At 34.3% G+C, this 21,410-nt stretch overlaps 3 protein-coding genes and 1 pseudogene across 4 annotated transcripts; all 4 read right to left on the bottom strand.

Annotated features, from left to right (window-relative positions):
- Positions 1-40: 40 nt before the first annotated feature.
- Positions 41-4,792, bottom strand: LOC145611951 (uncharacterized). The gene is made up of 2 exons (XM_081667336.1): positions 2,332-4,792; positions 41-1,346 (listed from the first exon to the last, which is right to left on the bottom strand). Exon 1 carries the CDS (start codon positions 4,598-4,600, stop codon positions 2,825-2,827), a length of 1,776 nt encoding a protein of 591 aa, XP_081523462.1. The 5' UTR covers positions 4,601-4,792; the 3' UTR covers positions 41-1,346; positions 2,332-2,824.
- A 763-nt stretch (positions 4,793-5,555) lies between these two features.
- On the bottom strand, positions 5,556-9,728 carry LOC145610024 (aspartate aminotransferase, cytoplasmic-like). The gene is made up of 12 exons (XM_081665266.1): positions 9,532-9,728; positions 8,987-9,058; positions 8,830-8,891; positions 8,663-8,746; positions 8,130-8,229; positions 7,884-8,004; positions 7,563-7,726; positions 7,330-7,467; positions 7,105-7,226; positions 6,726-6,820; positions 6,292-6,412; positions 5,556-5,897 (listed from the first exon to the last, which is right to left on the bottom strand). The coding sequence occupies exons 1-12, from the start codon at positions 9,583-9,585 to the stop codon at positions 5,813-5,815; spliced, it is 1,218 nt and encodes a 405-aa protein (XP_081521392.1). The 5' UTR covers positions 9,586-9,728; the 3' UTR covers positions 5,556-5,812.
- A 1,156-nt stretch (positions 9,729-10,884) lies between these two features.
- Positions 10,885-13,423, bottom strand: LOC145611343 (putative protein ABIL5; annotated as a pseudogene). The gene is made up of 8 exons (XR_014106358.1): positions 13,144-13,423; positions 12,834-12,916; positions 12,605-12,752; positions 12,401-12,503; positions 12,259-12,292; positions 11,639-11,796; positions 11,483-11,550; positions 10,885-11,405 (listed from the first exon to the last, which is right to left on the bottom strand). The product of XR_014106358.1 is annotated as a putative protein ABIL5 (transcript).
- A 719-nt stretch (positions 13,424-14,142) lies between these two features.
- LOC145611342 (proteinaceous RNase P 1, chloroplastic/mitochondrial-like) lies at positions 14,143-18,167 on the bottom strand. The gene is made up of 7 exons (XM_081666661.1): positions 16,399-18,167; positions 16,212-16,301; positions 15,934-16,115; positions 15,691-15,811; positions 15,076-15,144; positions 14,836-14,974; positions 14,143-14,692 (listed from the first exon to the last, which is right to left on the bottom strand). Exons 1-7 carry the CDS (start codon positions 18,121-18,123, stop codon positions 14,688-14,690), a joined length of 2,331 nt encoding a protein of 776 aa, XP_081522787.1. The 5' UTR covers positions 18,124-18,167; the 3' UTR covers positions 14,143-14,687.
- Positions 18,168-21,410: the final 3,243 nt, after the last annotated feature.

Below are 21,410 nucleotides of genomic sequence, written 5' to 3'. Positions count from 1 at the left end.
GACTAAAGCATCTAGAGACATCTTACATTTCTGGGACGTGTATATAAATTTTAACAGACACCGAGGTTTGTACTGACCTAGTCCTTTAGGAGTTCTTCCTTCCTATGACAGGACAGGGAAGTTTCAGCATTTAACCAATTAGGTGGGTGCTTATAGGAGGTATAAAATATCCTAACTGTCAGAGGGCAAAGAGTACTTGAGCTCTAATGATGATTTAAAGTGCTCTTTGTTTCTCCACCTCTGTTTCTGTGAACTAATATGAAAGAGCAAGATTTTCCAACCTAAGGGAGTATGGTTAGTAGACAAGTAAGAATTACAGAAGAAAAATATATAAAAAGGATAACTAAAATTCTTAATGAAAAGCAAGATGAAGAAAGGAATTCTCTTTGTATTAGGTCCAAAAAAAAAAAAAAAAAAAAAAAACAACAATCTAGAGATAATAATTGATAGATGGAGAACACAATCCTCAGAGAGACCTTAGGAGCTTTTGGAGGAACTGTAATAAAACTAATCCGCTCCTAGATAGCTCATCACTCAAATTTGGAATCGGCAAGAGAATGGGAAGGGACCTCAAACCTAGACAAACTAATCCAACAATATAAGATGAAGTAATAAGCACAATCAATCACATTGAAGCTTAAAATACATATTTGAGATGGTTTACAAGAAGACACTCAAATAGATAGACGATGAACATGATACAAGACTCAACATTACGAGGAGAATAATTCTATTCACTGACAAATTGCATCATCTTGGATAGGGTGAAACAGGAGGTTGGTGTTCCAAACAATATATTAACAGCACTGGCAGCACCTAAAGAAGTTTATTGTAAAAAAATCAAAACAGAGAAGTGGAGTTGATAAAATTAGATATCATATGTTTCATACTTCTTTTGTAGCAGATTCTTAACTGTGGGATGTTTTGTCCTCTGACAAAGATAGTTCCTCTCAACTCCCAAACCCCTAAACCCAAAAAGAGAAAAGAATCAAGTCATGTTTGAGTGTGAGAGTGAAACATGGAATTGACTGATTTGATCAAATGATGAACCATTAAAAAGAAATATTTTCTAATCTTCAATGCACTAGTGCTTCTTTATATGTAACAATCCATTGACATACACAAACAAATGAAGAACTAAGCATTGTCTGATACCCTAATGATAGTGGCCAGCATATTCATACGTCAAACATGTGTATAATCAATAATAAAATGTCCTTAAAAAAATTAACATATCTTACTCCCATGCAGTTTTGATACTTTTCATCCTTAATTGCTCCACTTACAAAGTCAATAAATGTGAAGGTTCCAATCTGCGATGACTTGACTCAAGATCTTAGGTGTACCTGTCCAAAGGAACACAACAGATAAAAAGAACCTTAGAACGGGACCTAATTCAAGTGCTTATATAAACAGAGATTGAAAATATGCAGGATTCATTTTCCACATTGTCATCAGTTAGATGCAGACATCATCACAGTTAAATTTGCTTGCAAAGTCATGCAACATTAGCTAAACAAAACAGAGGAATAATTAGATAAAAGGAACAAGATAAGCAGAACTAAAAAGTGAAAGAAATGGTAATCAAAGTGAAATATGTTTTCTACATGATCTCATGTCAGGAAATCAAATTACAGTGGTCAACTCATTAAATTAAGTCAGAAAAGGCATAGATCACATACTCAAGGAAATATGGCAATTACTCCTTTTGATGCAAAATTAGAGTTTCTTCGCAGATTCCTTTCTCTTATTTAGTTTCCTTCTAGAGTTTTCACGCACAATTTGATCATCATACCCCTTTATTACCAGCATCTATTTTCTTCAAACAAATAATACGGCAGATACCACAATACAATTGCTACTTTATAACTTTGTAAAAACTAAATTCGGTTGGACGTATTCATTGTTGAAAGACCAGGCCCATGCCATATAATCCTAAACTATTAATACATAGCTCTACAATGACATATTTTGGATTAGAGAAAGTAATTCATGTAGAAAAAAGTAAGACTGTTTTGTACTTTTTCCACCAGACCTAACTCCTAACACACAATTTCAAATTCAGCTGAACTAAATGAAACATAAGAAACTAAAATTAATACACACAAACAAACAATAAGATGTGAAGCAGTGCTATCATCAGCTCTTCCCTTTTTAAAACTGAACAAACAACCTCAATCTAAATCAAATTATTGAGGTCAAAAGATCAAGAACATAACAAAAATAACATGAGTATAGAAGTACAAGTGTTGGAACACCAAATCTAAACAAACAAGTACAACACGGAGAATGATTATGATAGTTCAAGGTATTGGTTTGCTACTCACGTACACGGCATAAAGAGCAAAAGGCACTAGACCAGAATTTTCTTGAAGAGTTCCATAAGTAGCAGCATAGAAGACCATGACAAGAGGGTAAGTGCAATCACTGTAGTATGGGCTACCAGTATATCAGTATCTCTTTCGCAGGAAGCACTTTCTGAGAAAATGCAACTTTTAAGTTTACCAGGTTTGGTTGGTGCAAAATATTAGTGCTTTGTATTTAGAAGTTGTGTTGTAAGCAGACCAAGAAACTACTTGCCAATAGCTCACTGCTGCTCAATATCTCATTATCTGCGCAGCATAGCAAACTTTTGAGAGCCCAAAGTCAGAGGTTGATCATTACCAAAATTTCTTCTCTTTAAAGGAGAATAAATGAGCCGGACAAATGAAAATCAGGAACAACCTCTATAAACACAATTTCTTTCCAGAGCAATGAGATCCAAAAGAATGATTGTGAGAATTTGCAACCATAAAAATCAAGGCTATACATTCATGCGAAAAGATTAAGGAAGCTGGCTACTGGAGATAATATCATGGAGAAGCAACTTGACATGGTTTGAACCACTAATACAAAATTTCCTAACAAGGGACCGACATGGAATTTCCCCAAGCGTATAGCCTACTTGCACCATAAAATTTAAAACAACAAGAGCAGAATCCAGCTCATTTTTCTGAAGAAGACATATAATAAGTTTCACAAAGATGTTCCGACTTGGAATAAGCTTCCTATCTAACATCTCTAACAACCAATGCATCCCTTCGATTGGTAATCCTTCCTTGCAAAATCCATCTATAATACACTCCCGGTTGTATATCGAAGGTTCAACACCCCTGTTCACCATATCAGTCAGTAGTTTTAATGCTTGCTGAGTTCCTCCCTGGAGACAAAGTTGTTCAATAAAAGGTGTATATGATGAAGTTGAAGGCAGCAATCCATGTGCTAAAAGCTCTTCAAAGAGCATCTGACCCTTAACCACATATCCTTCTTTACAGAGACCTCGGATAAGATAGTTATACGTAAGTACATCAGGAGCAACACCACTATGAGACATTTCTTCAAACAACTCACAAGCTTCCTTTATCTGTCTATCCTTACACAATCCAGCAATCAAGGTGTTATAATTTACAGTGTTCAGTTTACAACCTCTATCACACATCTCTTTTACCAGCTTTAAAGCTTCTTCAAGTTTATGGATCCGACAATACTCATGAATAAGCACATTATACGTATACTCATTTGGAAGTATACCCCTCTCTTTCATTTCAACCAACAACTTCCTAGCTTTCTTAAACTGTTTTATCTGACAAAGGCCATGCATCATGGTTGTATACATCACCCTATCTGGAGTATACCCTCTAGCCTTGAGATCACAAAAAATCCGATACCCTTCATACGATTTCTTGCGCTTACAAAGACCATTAATTATTTCTTGATAAGTAAATATATCAGGTTTATGATTTGTTTCAATCATCAAATGCAAAAGCTCAGAAACCCTATCATGCATTCCATTAATAGAAAGCCCTCTAATCAATCTATTCAAAACAACATTATCAGGAACAACCCCACCATCCCGAATCTGTCGAAAAAGCTCGTAACCTCTCTCGACATTGTTATCAATACAACAAGCCTGAATCAAACACCCAGCAGTCTCAACATCAGCCACAACCCCACTATTCATCATCTCCCCATACAAACTCCAAACAATATCAGTTCTCTTAACTCGAACCGCCCCGGAAAAGGCGGTATTCCAAGTTACAATTGATGGGCAATGCCCCATTAATTTCAATTTTTCAAACAAATCAACAGCCTCATTAACATAACCATCATTACACAAACAACAAATCAAAGACTCTAATGAATCAGGGTCAGGGTTAAACAGCTTAGGATACGAGTCAAAAATTGATTTCGCAACAACAGAAGCCTTAGATTCAACAAGAGCATTAAACAAAGACTTACAAGAAATGGGATCAGGGGAATACCCAGATTGAGATTTAAGCCAATTGAACAAACGAAGAGAGAAAAATGCATTCTTTTGAAGCTTGAGTACCTCATTGAAGAATCTGGGGTCCAAGAAATTGAAGGATGGGAAGAGAGATTTTAGTGTATTTTCCCATTTGGGGCGAGTTTGAATGATTTCACAAACTTCTCCAGCAATTTTTGTAATCAATTGTTCTTGTTGTAGTTGATTTTGAGGTTGGGATATCATTGAAAAGTGTCGAAAACAGGGTTTAGGGTTTTGGCGGAGGTAAGAGATGATGAAAGATACATTCTTTGCCATTTGAATAATGAAACGAGGGAGAGAAGCTTGAATTGTGAAATGAACAGAGATGAAATTGTACTGCTTTAGTTTGCTTTACATTGTTTTTGACCTTTTTGGGGGATGCAAATTTATGTTCTTTTGAAAGTGAGTAGAAGTTTAGAACTTGATTTTCTTCATATTTAGGGTTCCTAGCATATTTGGAGCATGGAAAACAAAATGTCCACGACCAGCATGGAAAAAGTATGACACGATATAGGATATAAGATAACACATTTTTGCGTTTGTCGTGTGACTCGTGTCATGAGCTGAGTTTGAGCTAATCCTTTAGTTGAAAAATCACGACAAGGCATGACATTACGCAATCCGACAACAAAACCCACTAACATAAGTTAAATTTGATTTAGGCACGTAAGCATGACACGATACAATTTGACACAATATGATGGCATGTGAGTCGGGTTGAGCCTAATTGCTGCTTTGAAGATTCTCATTAAACTTTTTTCTTTTACCCACATAGTCACATATTCAATTCTTAACATTGTTGACTTTATCGACTTTCGATCATGCGTGATGACAATAACAGAATGATGACAGTGGTGGCTCTTATGGTAGTTTACTTGTTCGAGTAGAAATTTAAGAAAATGCTCTTTCAAGGCAGTAATGCCTCCAATCTGGTACAAGGGCTCAAGAAGTCAAGAGTACATGTTTTAGGATTGACCTATCTACATAATGTACGTCTGGTATTTAATTTCCTTTTTTGCATGGTTTATTTCTACTATGTGATCATTGACACAAAATGGCAAAAAAATGGTGGCATTGTTGTTAATGAAGTGATTAGTTGTGGTGGTTTGCAACAAATATGTAATGAATATCATAATAGAATATGGTTGTATGGTTAAATGATAGTTGGTGGTCATAATAATGTTGTATTATTGAAAGACAATAAGGAGTTTGTGTAACTTTTTAACACGACTATCTAAGATGATCATCCGTATAGATAATCTATTTGAAGACAATTTCACTCATCTTAAATGAGTGTTTTATTATCCGAAACTCAGGAAAGGCCAACTTATCAAAAATTCTGAGCTCAAGCTAATACATGTAAAGCTCCCAATCCAGGAAAATTTTATTAGATACAACAAACAAGTAAAATAGGTGGTGTATAGAGCTTCTCCAAAAGGGAAAGTAAGTGAGCTCATCAGCCACGTTCTTCAAAATGTGAGTTTTACTCTAGGCAACCCGGGTAACAGCAGCATGTACAGCATCTGCAAGATGAGGAACAGTCCGAGAGCTCAAACCGGCCATACTTATCCTCCTGCATGTAACCAATATTTTTAAAATTTCAGTCACAAGCTCATAACTCAAAAGAGAGAACATAATTCTATGTCGGAATCAAGTTTTGCACCCTTAAATTAGAGCATGATACAGTCTATGTTCAAAAATCTCATTCCTCCTAACCAACTTTTTTTTTTTTTTTTTTTTTTCAATTGTTAGAAAGAGTATTGATTACTTAATTACCTGTATATAAGTATATAACATGAGCTTGTAAACTGAATGGATATTACAGAAATGAAGCATCGGAAGAGCAGTGAATCCCCTTCACTCACCCTCTGCCACACTGGTATATGTGTGCATGTGTGTCGAGGGATGAGGAAGAATTCAGATTGTGATAGGTGAAACTACTAAATAATAAACAAATGTGTTCTTACCCATCAGATGTCATGTAGATATGGTACTCTTGCCTCATGAAACTAACTTGTTCAGCATTTAAGCCAGTGAAAGTAAACATCCCAATCTGTTTGATAATGTGACTCCAGTCTCCAGGTGTACCTGTCAAAAAGAGCACATTATTGATATGATATTGAAGAAAGACACTTCACAAGTGGGAAAATGAACAGTGCTATGTTTTAAAGGTCTCAACTGATGCAATTTGTGTCATTTAGGTAGCAGAGATGAAAAGTATATTGTTCATGCTGTCATTAATATACCAAGGACATCAGCAGTCAAGCTATATTAAGAGAGATTTGTAAAATCTTCACAATTATGTTGCTAGATCCTTATAAGAACTAGATAGAAGAGAACCACCAGCAGCACACAAGCATGTATTACAGTAAGTCACTAGTCATTCCTCAAGAGTCCTCACCTCTAGTAGTTATTGCATCAAAGAGCTGCTGGCGCATGCTGATGATTCGATCAGCCATTCCCTTAAGCTCAACAGTCCATTCATCATACAAATTCCTGAAGAAAATTAATATCCATGTTGAGTAACAAAAACAAATTTAGCGTGATAGCTACATACTTAGTAATTGCTCTATACCATAGCAGCTTTCAGAATAGCAATATAAAAAATTCCAATTAGTACAAGGATGGACCTATTATACTCAAGGGAAAAAATAAAAAATAAAAAATAAAAAATAAAAAAAATTGTCATTGTTTTCATGCCACTTCTAGTTATGCTAGTATTTTTGCTCATTTGGATTAAGCAAATTTTATCAAATTATCGATAAAATGAAAATACATACTTGTCTTTGAGTACTTTGGCTACAATAGATGCTCCATGAATAGGGGGATTGGAGTACATAGGTCTAACCACAAGCTTCAGTTGGCTTTCCACCCTGCTTGCGACATCTGCTGTCTTGCAGACCTACCAATTGTAATCATTGTAAGTAATACTTCATACTTCATAATCATTATAATTTTCTATTCATCAACTTCAGCAAAACATTGAATGCAATACAATGACTTACAATGCTGAGAGCACCAACACGTTCCCCATAAAGACCCATATTTTTTGCATAACTTTGAGCTATGAAACATTCACCTCCATCAGCAACAAACATACGTACAGACTGTGCATCTTCATCAAGACTGCCACTAGCAAAGCCCTGCAACACATTAGAACTCATATCAAAAATCATTTTCATAGCCTACACTCCAATCTAGCTAATACCACAATAAGAATATAGAATAGTGATATTACCTGATAGGCACTGTCAAAGAAAGGTAGCAATGCTTTTGATCTTACTAGCTGTCTTATCTGTTCCCATTGTTCCAGGGTAGGATCAACACCAGTTGGATTATGAGCACATGCATGGAAAAGCACTACTGCTCCTGACTCAGCAGCATTTAGATCCTCCAAGAGACCTGTTTAAATATAAAAGAGTACTTAAATAAGTGAGTCACTTCTAAGTTCTTACTAAGAGAATAACTTGTACGGACTTGGAGTAATGCAAAAGTAAAGCATAACAAGATAGGAATTATGAGGAACTGCAAAACTGAACTCAAGACAAGGGATTCTAACCTTGTAAATCAAGACCTCGCGTTGCTGGGTCATAGTATCGGTAACTCTTTACACTAAGCCCTCCTAAAGTGAAGACTTTTGGGTGATTTCCCCATGTTGGCTGGGGAATATATATTGTGCGCTGAAAATCAATTACACAAGTAATGTTAATCATCCCATCAGTATATAGTCTTTTGTGTTTTCCTGTTTTGCGAGAGAAGTACATAGTTTGTTATCAAAACATTGAAGCAAACCGTGAGAACATACTTGGTGGTAATGCCTTGCAAGGAATTCAGTTCCAACCCTAAGTGATCCAGTACCAGACAAACACTGGGAAGTAGCAATCCTATTCTCCAATATAGCAGGGCTGTAGGAAACGAGAATCCCTAGGAACATTAGAGAAAGCAGTATAACAAGATCCATAAAATTCAAGAAGTATGAAGAACAACTGAACCACTAAACGAAGTTTATAAAGTTGTTCCAATAAATTTTTTCCAAGTATTACACTTTTTAACCATTTAGCAAGCAAAAGAAAGCCATAACTTCAAGGTAAGCTACCCTGAGTTGCAGTGCAAAATAAGCATTACAATAAAAATTGTAACAACTTCATCTGGACATCCTCATTGTGAGTTGTGACTATTGATCCTGACAAATGGAGTACTACATAATAAAAAGATCACAACTTTCGCCGAATATCACAAAATCACATACATAACCATTACCAAAGGTCAAAATAAGTATTATACATTTATACACACAAAAAAGCAACAACTAGCAACAAGAAAACTCCAAAGGATTACCTATCAGCCCCCAGAATGAGCTTTGCAGAGAGCTTATTGAAGTCAGACAATCCGAGAATCGGAAGATACTCCTTCAAGTGAGACCTTACAATCATATTAACATCAAGTAAACAAGATTAATTACACGAAACGAGCCGAATCATGATTTTGATCACAATAATACTTACGGATCATTAACCAACAATTGCTCAGCTTTTCTGACTACATTCAATACAAGAGGCTTTCCTTCCTATCATCAATTATAGCAATATTAATAAATCATAGTCCAAATTAGTAAATTCATAAACTAAAAATGTAATTATACTAGTTGTAAAATAAATGTACCTCAGTTCGATAAGCACCCACTCCTAAATTCAGCTTTACTGGACTTGGATCCTTGTTATAAGCAACTGTCACCTTTTTTTTTTCCAAAAATAAAAATAATCATAATCAATTTTTGTTTATAACAATAGCACATGAAAGTAATTTCATTAGATTATTAAAATGACAAAATCACGAATTGATCATCATTTTTTCACAGAAAAATCATCTTAACCAAATATCTAGCTCATCACCAAATTCATCATCAGAAAAATAAAATTAAAAAAAAATAATTTTTTAAGCATTAAATATACTTTATTTTATTACAATAAATTATGATTTCACATTTAGATTCAAATAAAGAGCTCTATATTGAGATTATTGACTATATATCAATTACCCAAATAAAAAAATGACAAAAAATCAAGCAAATGCTGATCAACAAAAACATAAAACAATAACTGATCAAAAAACAAGAAAATATTATTAATGAACAAATTGATCATCATTAAAAAAAAAAAAAAAAGAAAAAAAAAAAAAAAAAAAAAAGAAGAAGAGAAAAGTGATACCCCTAAAATGGGATCTTCAGGAGCTTGAACAACATTAGCAAAGACAGAATCCATTGAAGAAGATTGTTGTGATTAGTAGAAAAGATTAAATTGAAAAGAGGAGAGAGAAAATATATATGAGAGAGAAAGGGAATGTTATGATCAGGTATTCTGTATTCAGGTGACTGGAATATAAACGGTGGGCGTACTGCTAATTTGGCTTGGGGAAGAGGAAAATGGAGTCCACAAAAACTTTCATGCTCTTTTTTAAACTCTTTACTTTAAAAAAAAAATAAAAAAATAAAAAATGACTTGTTTGATGACGTGGCTACCTGTTAAGCTTTGTTTATTATTACGTGGATTTTAAAAAATAATAATACCCCTTCCGTTTCTTGTATGTTGTTACGTTTGAGATTTTTCACGGGTATTAAGGGAATGTTCTGATTTACTAAACTGAGCTGAACTGAACTGATTGGAGCTGAACATAAGTAAACTAAACTGAACTAAATAGAGCTGAAATGAATATTTTATGAGAGAAGGAAATTAGGAGATGAATTGAATTGAACTGAACTGATAAGAGCTGAAATGAACTGAAATTAAGCTAAAGAGAACATGCTCTAAGAGAATTAATTAATGTGTGCCCTATTAATGTTTTAAAATGGTATTAATTTGGGAATGCATGTCAAAATTACGCATTGATCGATGTAATTAATGTTCATTTTAATTTATAGTTATCTTAGTATCCAACATTCTCGGACGTTCGTTAACTTTTGCCTATAAAATAACCCTTGACGAAAACTATTATCTAGTGCTAAAAGTTGTACATGATTACTTTCTAAAGGGGGATAAGTACAATAACAATTAAGTAACTTCAAAGATTCATCGTAATGCCAATGTTTAAGCACAGTTATGTTTTAGTATGACTAAATAAGGAGTACTAGGGAGTAGTTTTGTACTTTTGTTTACAGGCATCTTCAACAATAACAACATAAATAGTATAAATGGCAAATCCAAATTAGGCAATTGTCAATGGCTCTCTTTCTTGAGTAGTGTGGTGCATGAACCAACATAACCCATGTACAATACTAATTTTCCAACGCAAAATGCTTGAGTTTTTACAGAGCTTTCTATTCCAAAGAGATAGACAAAGAATACTCTACTATCACTAGATTCGAAACATTTATAAGTTTTAGTAGGTTGATTGTGAGCTTATTACACTATGTAAAAGTTGTGATATCAAGGGAGTTCCATTCCTTGAGAAAGACCTAAATTTTTCGGTTAAATTTAGGTGTTTTACAAGATGATCCTACTTGAATATGTTAGGTAATTTAACAGTCAGTATCATATCGACGTAAGTCATTGACAACATCAAAATTGTAATTTAATAGCTTGTCTCTTTGACATCTCAAAAGGCATCTTAATTGGTTGATATACAAACTTACACATCCCAGGAATTTGAAGGGGGTACAAACAAAGGGGAGCAAATATGTAATGGAAATGTTAGAACAATCTTTAAAACATCCCAAAAGCAACTCACTGAAGCATATATATAGCATATATCCACAAGTACAGTCTTATCATTTACATGTTTATGCAGTGTTCATCCTCCATGCCCCGCTTCTGAGTTTATGCAACGTTGCAGAGTTCAGCTTACAATCTTGCAGGGACTGTGTGTAGCAGGGTGACTGATGTAAACAACGGTATCTTTCCATAAAGACAAACGACACTCTACATTCTACAATGAAAACTCGAAATGAAGCTTAAAGTTTAAGCCTAAGCAATCTTGATGCCCCCCTTTTACTTCTTCGGGGAACTGATATGATCTCTTCATCATTCACAGATTTCCTCTGTATTGACAGTAGTAGTCTTTTGATCCCACCGGGTTTCCTATTATCCTGCAATTTCAAGCCAAAAGGTCAGCTAGCTATGAAAATATTGTTGTAAGAAGTATGAAACCACAAGTAACATTCACCTGGAAATGGAAAGAAGGATTCCGAATCAACTTGGGTGCAACAGAGAAACCTTCACGAACGGGCATGACTAATACAATAGATGCATAAATTTGTTATATTCATAGACCAAAGAAGCATCAAATCAGAATACGAATTAAAATTAGAAAGTGTGTTACCAGTAATTTCTTCGGGTGCAATGTCAAGTGGTGACCTTGGACTTGTACCTAGACGTATCTTGTTAAGGCTTGTATACATGAAAAGTGGCATTTCTGTAACAGTCTTGAACTCAGGCTCACTAAGAATTCCTTTGATATCGGTTGGTTGGTTAGGTTCCCTGAATTAACAGAATCTCATCAGTGCAGAGTCATAATATGCAGTTTACCAAAATTATTCTGGCAATTTAGAACCCAATAGTTGTGTTTGCTCAAAGAAAATGAATTGAACTGAATAATACTGCTTTCATTTTCGTATTACTGTGATTAATTCCTCGGTAGAAAAATAGATGGGGAGGGATGAAGGGCAAAAGAGTAGGAAGAGGGTGCAGGGAGGAAAATGTGGCTTCATAAAACGAAACCACTCCCCGTGTCCCACCCTTGGAAAACTACAACCTCAGAGAATCACATCCCCCACCCCCCGTGCCCCCCTTTATGTATCAAACAGAGGAATATGTGAAAACAAATTTTCATAGAAAATTAACTTTCACCTAATTCTAACCAAACACTAAAACAAAGAGTAAATGCATGTTTAGAAATTTTTCTTACAAAAATCCACATAAAAAAGACTCGAGAAAGAGTACCTCAAGTCCGACCTCAATTCTTTATTTGAATCAGCTGTTTGAAAAGCAAAAACAACATCAAATAATTAGTTCCAGCTTCTTCTCATAATCATAGTCGGAAAATCTTTATAAAAAGACACGCGCACACACACACACAACATACATGGTGGTAAGATGTATCGAGTGTAATATCTTGGCAAATCCTTAGTCCACCGTATCTTGGTCAGGGTGAAGTTGTGATTGTACTGATCACATGAATCAAGTTTCTGTTCCAACACCAGTAATCAATAATTCAATACAGAAATTTAAAATTGACATTCATATCAGACTATCAGTACTTAGCATAAAGAAAGTTTAGCCTCCATACTTGTTTTAGACAATTAATTCGGCGCTCAGTTTCATTGACGCGGTCACTCTTTTGAATGCAGCCATCAAGATTAGCAGAAACACTACCAAGATGATCAACAACTGTAACCACTGCCCTACACAAGTATTCTTTCGTATTCTCCAAAACTCTGCATCAACCAAAAACTTAGCATAATTATATGCAACCCCCTTAACTTTCTGCAAATGAGTTAGAAAAAACTACGACTCACATCGCCTTATCCTCGGAATTCTTATATGATTTCTCACAATAATCAGCAGCTGTATGGATCTGAGCCCTCAACTCCTTTAACTCCTACACAATTTCGTTGAATTAGACATACAATTAACCAAACATAAACATCAATAATGTACATGACTATATAATAAGCTCTGAAAGTTCTGAAAACTAACTGAAGATTAAGCCTAAAACACCCAAGAAATAAAATGATATATGCAACGCTAAGGGCTATAACTGTAAGACACGAATAATAGAAACAATAAACATTAACCAAACATAAGTAACACCGATCGAAAGCATACCTTAAGAGACTTGAGGAATCGAAGAGACTCATCAGAAACAGCTCCAAGATTGTCATTTGCATGGATACCTAACTTCAACATTCTTGCTCAATCTTTTTCTCTAGTTTTCAAGAGAAGATGAAGAATATATTATGAAGAAATATAAAACTGTAGTATGGAGTAATAACTGTTATATGATTCCTTTAATATTTTCTCATCCTTCAAAAATGATTGACGTGTGTTTTCTGGTGATAGGACGGAAGCTTAACAGGAAACTATAGGCTCGTGATTAATCTGGCAGTTTGTGACAACAATACAACAAATGCATGGAAGTAAACAAAAAAACACATGGCCCCAAAAATCCACTTCTTTAACCATCAATGCTAAATAATTCTAAATAATATGAAGCACCCGTGAACTTGTGTTTTTTCACCCTGTCTTTGTCATGATAACTTAAAAAATAGGTAAATTAATCATTATTTTAGTATTTAAATATTCCTTAAAAAATCGAAATTGAAAAAAATATTCACTAACATTCTATGAAATACTGTATTATGCTACTAATCTTATTTTCTACTTCGTATGTAGTATGTGTTACACTGCACATATGTGTGTTCAAGCAGAGGAAGTAACAAACCAGTCCGAGTGGGATTCAGACTAGACTAGACTAGACCAGACTAGGCGAGGACAGGCTAGAATAATAAAACATAGGCAAGGAATAGATAAGCTGATAAGGTTTTGGATGGACTGGTCCATTGCTGACCCATTATTCTGAAGTTTTTTCAATGCTTCAGAAATTTACTTTAAGAAAGCTTACAGATACTGAACTGAGTCTGGCCTGAAGTATTTTTTAAATCAGCTTGAGCCCATGGATTGCACTGCATGGTAACCAACTAAACCAAGGCATACCAATTTAAATCTGGACTGAGCTTTAGCCGGGCTGAGGCCAGGTGTGTTGGTCCTTAACCAACCCCAATGGTGTGGACGTGTGGTGACCTCAATGAACAAGAGTTGTGCAGATACAATATAAAAATTCTTTGTAGTATAAACTTTGGAGAGAAATCCAACAAGATTCTCCGATATATATTGATTGAAAAAGAAGAGCAGCTGAAATATACAGTTCCTTGAGCTAACTCATGTAATGACACTAAGATGCTATTTTCACAAACCCAAAACATGTGTTTGCCAGTAACCTAGATGTAAGAAGCTTCAATCTAGCACAGCATCAGGAATTGGCGGTTGCCAAACCAGAGAGCAAGGACAAGTAATGTTTCTCCATACCAGATACATCAGCAAAACTTTTAGCTTCACAAGACATTAGATTGCTGGGTTTGAGTAAGCAGTCTTCCAAAATTTGAAGAGTAATCATGTTAGGTTATATCACGTCATATCTGAAAATCTATCACACACCCAGCACAACAACTCTCAGCAGCCTTTATAACATTCAAGAACGGGAAAGGGTGTGATTTTGATGATGTAGATTCTGATAGCGTATTTCTGAGATCTCTGTGACTTACAGGAACTACTATGTCAGTTTCCTGCTTACTACAAGCGGCTGATGGAGCTTAACCTGTTGAGAAGAGTAAAAATTTGAGCTACTATATTGTCTTTGGTCTTTAATATCCTCTTTGGAATCTAAATAAAACAAGTTTCATTAACTCCTTAAAGGATAAACAATAACAGCAGTCGTGTCAAACTAAGTTCCAGGATTACCTTTTGCTGAATTTGCTCCAATGGTGTGACTCAGGCTTTCGATATGAGAGTTTGGGCGTGTGACACACAACCATGTTCTCTCCTCTTCATATTGGTGCTCCAAAGCAATGGGAATATGCCAATGGCCACTCCCTGATTCCTGTTCAGAGCCAGAATTCGAAACAATAAATACATTATTATACTAAACATCTTATTATCTGCAGGCTGAAGCAAAGATAGATTCTGAGAAAGTTCTCTAACCTGGATAACAACAGAACATGGTGGTGGCATGTGAAAAGTAGGGCCAATTTCCGAGAAGCTAAACCGAACCTTCAAACAGAAACACAGAGCCAGTCATAAGCAATGATGCTATCAGGAAAGTAGGAAACCATTTGAAAGGCTACAATTCAAAAGTATATCTTCTTCCATTCTGAAGAATGAATTTGGAAGTTTCTAAGGGTTGGTATTGGTTTATGAGTTGGAAATTCATTTTGCTGAAAAAAAATTAGTGCAAGCATTTAAACTTTAATTTGATGACTTCTTGTTTCCAACAATTATTTTTGCTAATTGCAACACATCTTTTAAAGTACATAACAATATGTTTATTTCTAACAGAGGGAAGATGAAAATGAATTGGGTCAAGGAGGGTTAAGGTAAAAATGTCTTTTCTTATAGAGAGAGAAAATCAATAAAACCTCTACTGAAAGATAGGTACTTTTCCCTCTTGAGAGAAAAATGGGATAAAATTTCCCCTCGACAAATTGGAGCAGGTGTAATAGAGCATAAGAACAGTAGTTAATCATCCTCAGGTCTCATAACAAAATCATTTCAGTCTTGATTAAAAAAGATTCATTTAAGTTGCAAAGTTTTGCTCACCTGGTGCCTTTCTTTCCATTTAGGAAAGAAATCATTTCCTAGGAGCTGGAATGTATGGTCTCTCATCTCGTCATTAGTCACAAGTAGACACTTAAACTTTATAGCTGCATACAACCAGTACCTGTAAAACCAGTTATTAATAAAACCAAATCTAGTGCATTAAAAATTTGGAACATCAATTGCCCAAAACAGAATTTCTAGGAGGACCTAGACACAAACTATCCTACCGAGAAACTAACTCACCAATCATCATTTGATCCAGTAGGGGTCGCATAAAGTGCATCAGCATTTCTCCATTTTTCAACATACTCCTTATTCATAGGTTTATCTAGCTTGCTTCCAGTAACTCGCCTATTGTGCAGAATGATAAGAGGCCACTTTCTAGAAGGATTCATTTGGCGCAGCCCATTCACAATAGCATTTACCTGCAAGCATCATAACCTAGGTAAGAGAAAACAATATATTATGACGGAGTAAGATAGATGTCATTGAAACAGGGGAAAAGTTGGTATAATGCATGCCTTTGAAGGTTGGAAGTTTCTCTGACTGAAAAGACCGACATTAGCTGCATCCACTACAGCCTCAAATGGACCATAGTAGTCTAGCCACCTCTGCCAGGAACATTCCCAATCAAAAATCTGTGTAATAAACCGTAACATAATGAAAAAAAAAAAAGAAAAAGAAAAAGAATTGCTACGAGTCCCATACTTGAAACTTTTGGAAGCTTGAATGCTTCTCTCTCTTTGCTGCTATAGCTGCAACTGATTCAGCAAATCTTTCTGTTTCGTCGGGATCAAGGTCAATCAAGGCCAACCTTTCCCCACAACATCTACATAAACCATCAACTCCAATGGAAGTTCGTGAGACACTCCATTTTCCTCTACCTAACCATCCTTTTCCATGCCACCCACCACCAACATTTTCCATTGTTTGAGCAATCATATCATGATCCCACTTTCTTTTTCCAATTCTCGATGCTTGTTTGCTATTAAACCATTTTTCAATCAAATCTGCAGTAGAAGGTGAGACAGACCTCACCACTGTTCTAAGCTTATGCAGCACATAATACACTCGGTCAGCTTTACCAGCTTCAACACTCACTCTAAGAAGTGCTTCCAGTTCAGGCTCTTCTGGATAAACACCATTCTCCAACATATGTTTTTCAACTGCAAAGGCTTTCTCAACATCTCCATTGCTGCAGAAAACTGATAAAGCAGGACCATAAGACCTCAATTTTGGGGATATCCCAATTGAAACCATCTCCTTTACCATATCAAAAGCCTTGTCTCCGTCACCCACACCCATTGCCATTCTAGCAACTGAAGTCAAAGCAGCCTCGTTCATCTGCACCTTCTCCAAGCACATTCTCTCAAAGATTTCAAACCCTTTTTTACGGGCATACTTCTTTACATCATCGCTAACCCTAATCTCATTTACTTCTAACTTTTGAGTTTGATCTTTTCTATCTCGAGCTTCATCATCTATATCATCATCTTCCTCCTCACCAGAATCATTTGCCCCATCTAACTTTTGAGAAGGAACTGTCTCCAAACTCCTACTGCCACTACCACTTTTAGCCGGTCGAACAACCCCCATTGCAGCACTAGAACACAAATACAAGAGCACAGTATAATGGTACTGCCCCATCTTTATCCCTTGCTTAACCGCTGAATCATACAGCGAAATTGCACCCAAGACATCACCCCTTTTGGAGCACATGTCCAAGCTATTCCTCATATGAAACTCTGGTGAATTAACAACACACTTCTTAGACAATTTCTCCTTCTTCTTTACCTTAGAAGCATCACCACCATCTCTAATGGCACCTCTATCTACACTTCTATTAACAACTTTCGACATCGAATTAGTATCTCCAACACTTCTAGAAGAAACCCCAGAACCCTTTTGACCCCTTTTTTCAAAACCACTATAATCTCCCTTAACATCCTCCACATTACTATTTATAGCAACTTTTCCCACAATCTCCTCCATTTTTCTCTCCCACTTTCTACTACCCTTCTTTACAGAAGAAATTTCAGACCCATTTTCAGTTCTTTTCCTAAAATTCAATTTTCCACCAGATTTTCTATTATTCTTACCATAATCTACAAACCCTCCCCCATTTTTTTCACCCTTTTGCCTAGAAGATGAATACCCAGAACCCAAGTTATCACTATTATCCCTAAAATCTACAGTTTCAGTTGAAGAATTACAGTCCAATCTAGAAGAAGATTTAGAATTAACAGGGCTAATGAGGATTACAGGAGCTTTAATCAAAAAGAAAGGAGATAACTTTAATGGAGGAAGGGCATGTTTGGGAGATGAAAATGCAAAAGAATGGTGGAATTGGGGAATTGAGGAAGTAGAGAAACACTTACAGAGAGAATGAGAGAGAAGTTCCCGCCGTTGTAGTGTGTTGAAGGAAGAAGCCATTTGTGGCCGTTAACTCATCTTGCTGCTTGAGATGACATTCGTATTTCTATAGAGTATTCTATCATATAATGCAAATAGTTGCACTATTTTGACTTTTACTTTTGTTGATCAATCCTTAACTTTAACCTTTAATAACCCATATTTAAATATATGGGTAATAAAATTAAGAAAAATTAAACAAGTTAAATAAAAATTAGTACTCCCCCTATTCCTAAATTACACTCCTATTTCTAGCATTTATTTCTCAAATTTAAGGACGAAGGGAGTATCATAATTTGTCTGTTGAGTTTGTAAAAATTAGTAAATTACTTCAACTTGAAAAGCAATTTCTCAAGCGTTAAACTTTGTTTTTCAATCTATTTTCGATGTAAATTTGCTTGTGTAGTTAACTGTCATACGAAGTACTCTATTCATTTCATAATGTTTTTTTTAATCTGACTTTGACCATTTTTTCTCCCCAAAAATAACAGGCTTTTCAAGCCATTTTTCTTCATGCTGGACCAAAATTGTAGCTAAAAATTGAGTTAAGGCTGCCCAAAACCTACAAAATAAAAACACAAAAATTGGCTGGGTCAGATCAAGGTTGAAATTCGGGCCTAAAAACCTGACCAAACTTTGAACAATTTTTGGGCCAATTTGGGTTGCATTAGATCACCAATGAAAATTAAAAGGTATTATCTCACAAACTAGACAAAATGAACCTAACAGATTTACTACGTTTAAGATTTGTATGGAAAAATGAAACTCGTATTCATATACTAACTTTGTTCATATAAGTCATGATTAGTTCAAACTAAATTAAAAAATAAAGTAGATTGTGGTATGATTTAACGAAATGTTAGGCGTATTCTATCCCTAAGTTCCATTTTATAGCTTCCATATAGATTTTACAAATTTTTACCTAGACTCTAGTCTAGGATGAAATCCCTGCACCCCCTTGCAAACGACGCCGCATCACTATTGTTTTTAATTTCTTTCACCTTCAAACTAAAGGACAATCTAACTTGATCTCCATCTTACATCTTTAATGATCTCTCATCCATTTCTACTTCTCCGTTGATCACAAAATAACTTTCGGTAGAATCGCTACATTTGCATGCTTTAAATATATTTATGAATTGTAGAGATTATTATGTATTGATTTGATCATAAATTGATTGTCGTAACTTACGATAAATTAGTTCAACAAGCAAATAACAAGCTTAATCAAACATGCAAGCCATATCAAGAAACTAACACAAAAATTATAAAAATAATTTGATCCAATATTTCCTGATTTTTTTTTGTGGGATGAAGATCTGGAATTATATATGCTAGTTTACTGTTGTGGTGGAGGCGATGACGACGCAACTAAATTTGTGGATTACTTATTGTTCCAATTTTTAATTTACTTTGTAATGCCAAATATGAAAGTAATAGAGAAGGAGAAGAAAAAGATGAAGAATGAAGCTTAGAGGATTGTAGAGTATTAAGAGAGAGAGAGAAAACTATGAAGACTAAAGCTCAAGAAAAGATACCAGAAACACTGTACCGTACTGTATAATGAATTTGTTCATGAATGAAAGACAAACGTAAATGAACATATAATATTTTGTATTTGAACATTTAATTATGGTTTGATAGAACATTTACTTATTTTCATAGATGATAAAAAATTATAAAAGTTATCTTTTTTGTATTGTTAAAGGAATTTGAGGATAATTATTGAGGCTTATGTGAAAAATAAACATATATTAAAAATTTGTGGAGTATATAAAGTATATAATATTTATACATATGAAAATGAACATCAAATAATATATAAATGAACATTTTTTTTTTTATCATTTTCATGAGAAGCTATAGAAATTCAAATTGTTTTTGAAATTCCTTGTTAAATATGTAGAAAATATATAAAGATCGAAGATAGAAAAAGTGTGGACATTTATCAGAAATCTAATGATCGTCTATTAATATGCGAATAATGATCATATACTAATATATAAATGAACATTTATCAAATTGAAAATGAACATTCAACAAAAAGAATGTATTGTAGTTCATCAAGTACACACTATAGGTTGTGCAATATGAGTTTGTTCTCCTGTAGCTATTGATTTCACTATATTGTCAATATATCCATAACTTGATGTACATGTATAAATATGACAATGAACATGCATCCATTTCTAGATGAGCATATTTCAATATAAGAATGAACATTTATTAAAATATCCTGAAATTAAAACAAAAATTAACAAATATCTTGACCGTGCATTTACATTATGGGATTGAACAATTGCAATACTATATGTATAAACATCTACTAAAAAATCGAAATATACATCTATTAATATCCTGGCTATATATCTACATGAGAATGAGCAAAAGGCTTTGATAAGAACATCAAATTTATTTATAAGTAGTTTAAATATAATAAATATGAACATTAGACGCTATATATATGTATATATGATAGGAAAAATAACACATGAAAAACTATTAAAAAAAAACAACAATATATACATAAAAATGAACCTAAAAGAGTATAGAAACTGACGTGATCAACATAATATATAATGAGCATCTACTCACATATAAATGAACTTATATTGGAATGATAATGAACATGGCATAAAATTAATGAGCATTAAAAAATATGTGTGGTTAAACATATAAAGCTCTACTCAATGTTTTTAGTATCTTACTGCTTGCATAAAATATACTTTTATCTTAGCTGTGACATGCAAATGATATAGGCAGGCTAAGTAGTAAGTACTACATATACTTAATTACCTACTACTCCATACTATACATAAAAAAGAGTACGTATTTGTAACAATCAATACACATTATTTACAAAACGTGAATGAATGTCTATCAAAATTGAAATAATAAACTTATCAAAATAAAAATGAACATTTATCAATATGAAAATGAACATTTATTAATACGAAAACGAACATACACCATGTATGTATCAATATCGCAATAAATATATATAAAATAAAGTGATCTTGTATCAATATGGAAATGAACATTTATCAATATGAAAAGGAATATTAATAAAGTTAAAATAAAAATAAAACTACTTTAATAATTTTTTTTGATTTGGGAAAGAAAAAGAAAGCAGCTATGCTTATCTAACTGTCAATTAGAAAGAAAAAGTAGAATTAGAGACTAAAATATTTAAGAGGGACAAAAATTGATGGGAAATTCAATCAATGTAAATTTTTGTTGATTGAATTTCCATGGAAATTACAATTAGAAGAACAAATCACACACTTCTAATTAAGTTACATAGACAT

This window comes from Chenopodium album, chromosome 24 (assembly GCF_948465745.1).
Source record: "Chenopodium album chromosome 24, dcCheAlbu1.1, whole genome shotgun sequence".
Lineage (NCBI taxonomy): Eukaryota > Viridiplantae > Streptophyta > Magnoliopsida > Caryophyllales > Amaranthaceae > Chenopodium > Chenopodium album.
This window is presented reverse-complemented; position numbering and strand designations above follow the sequence as displayed.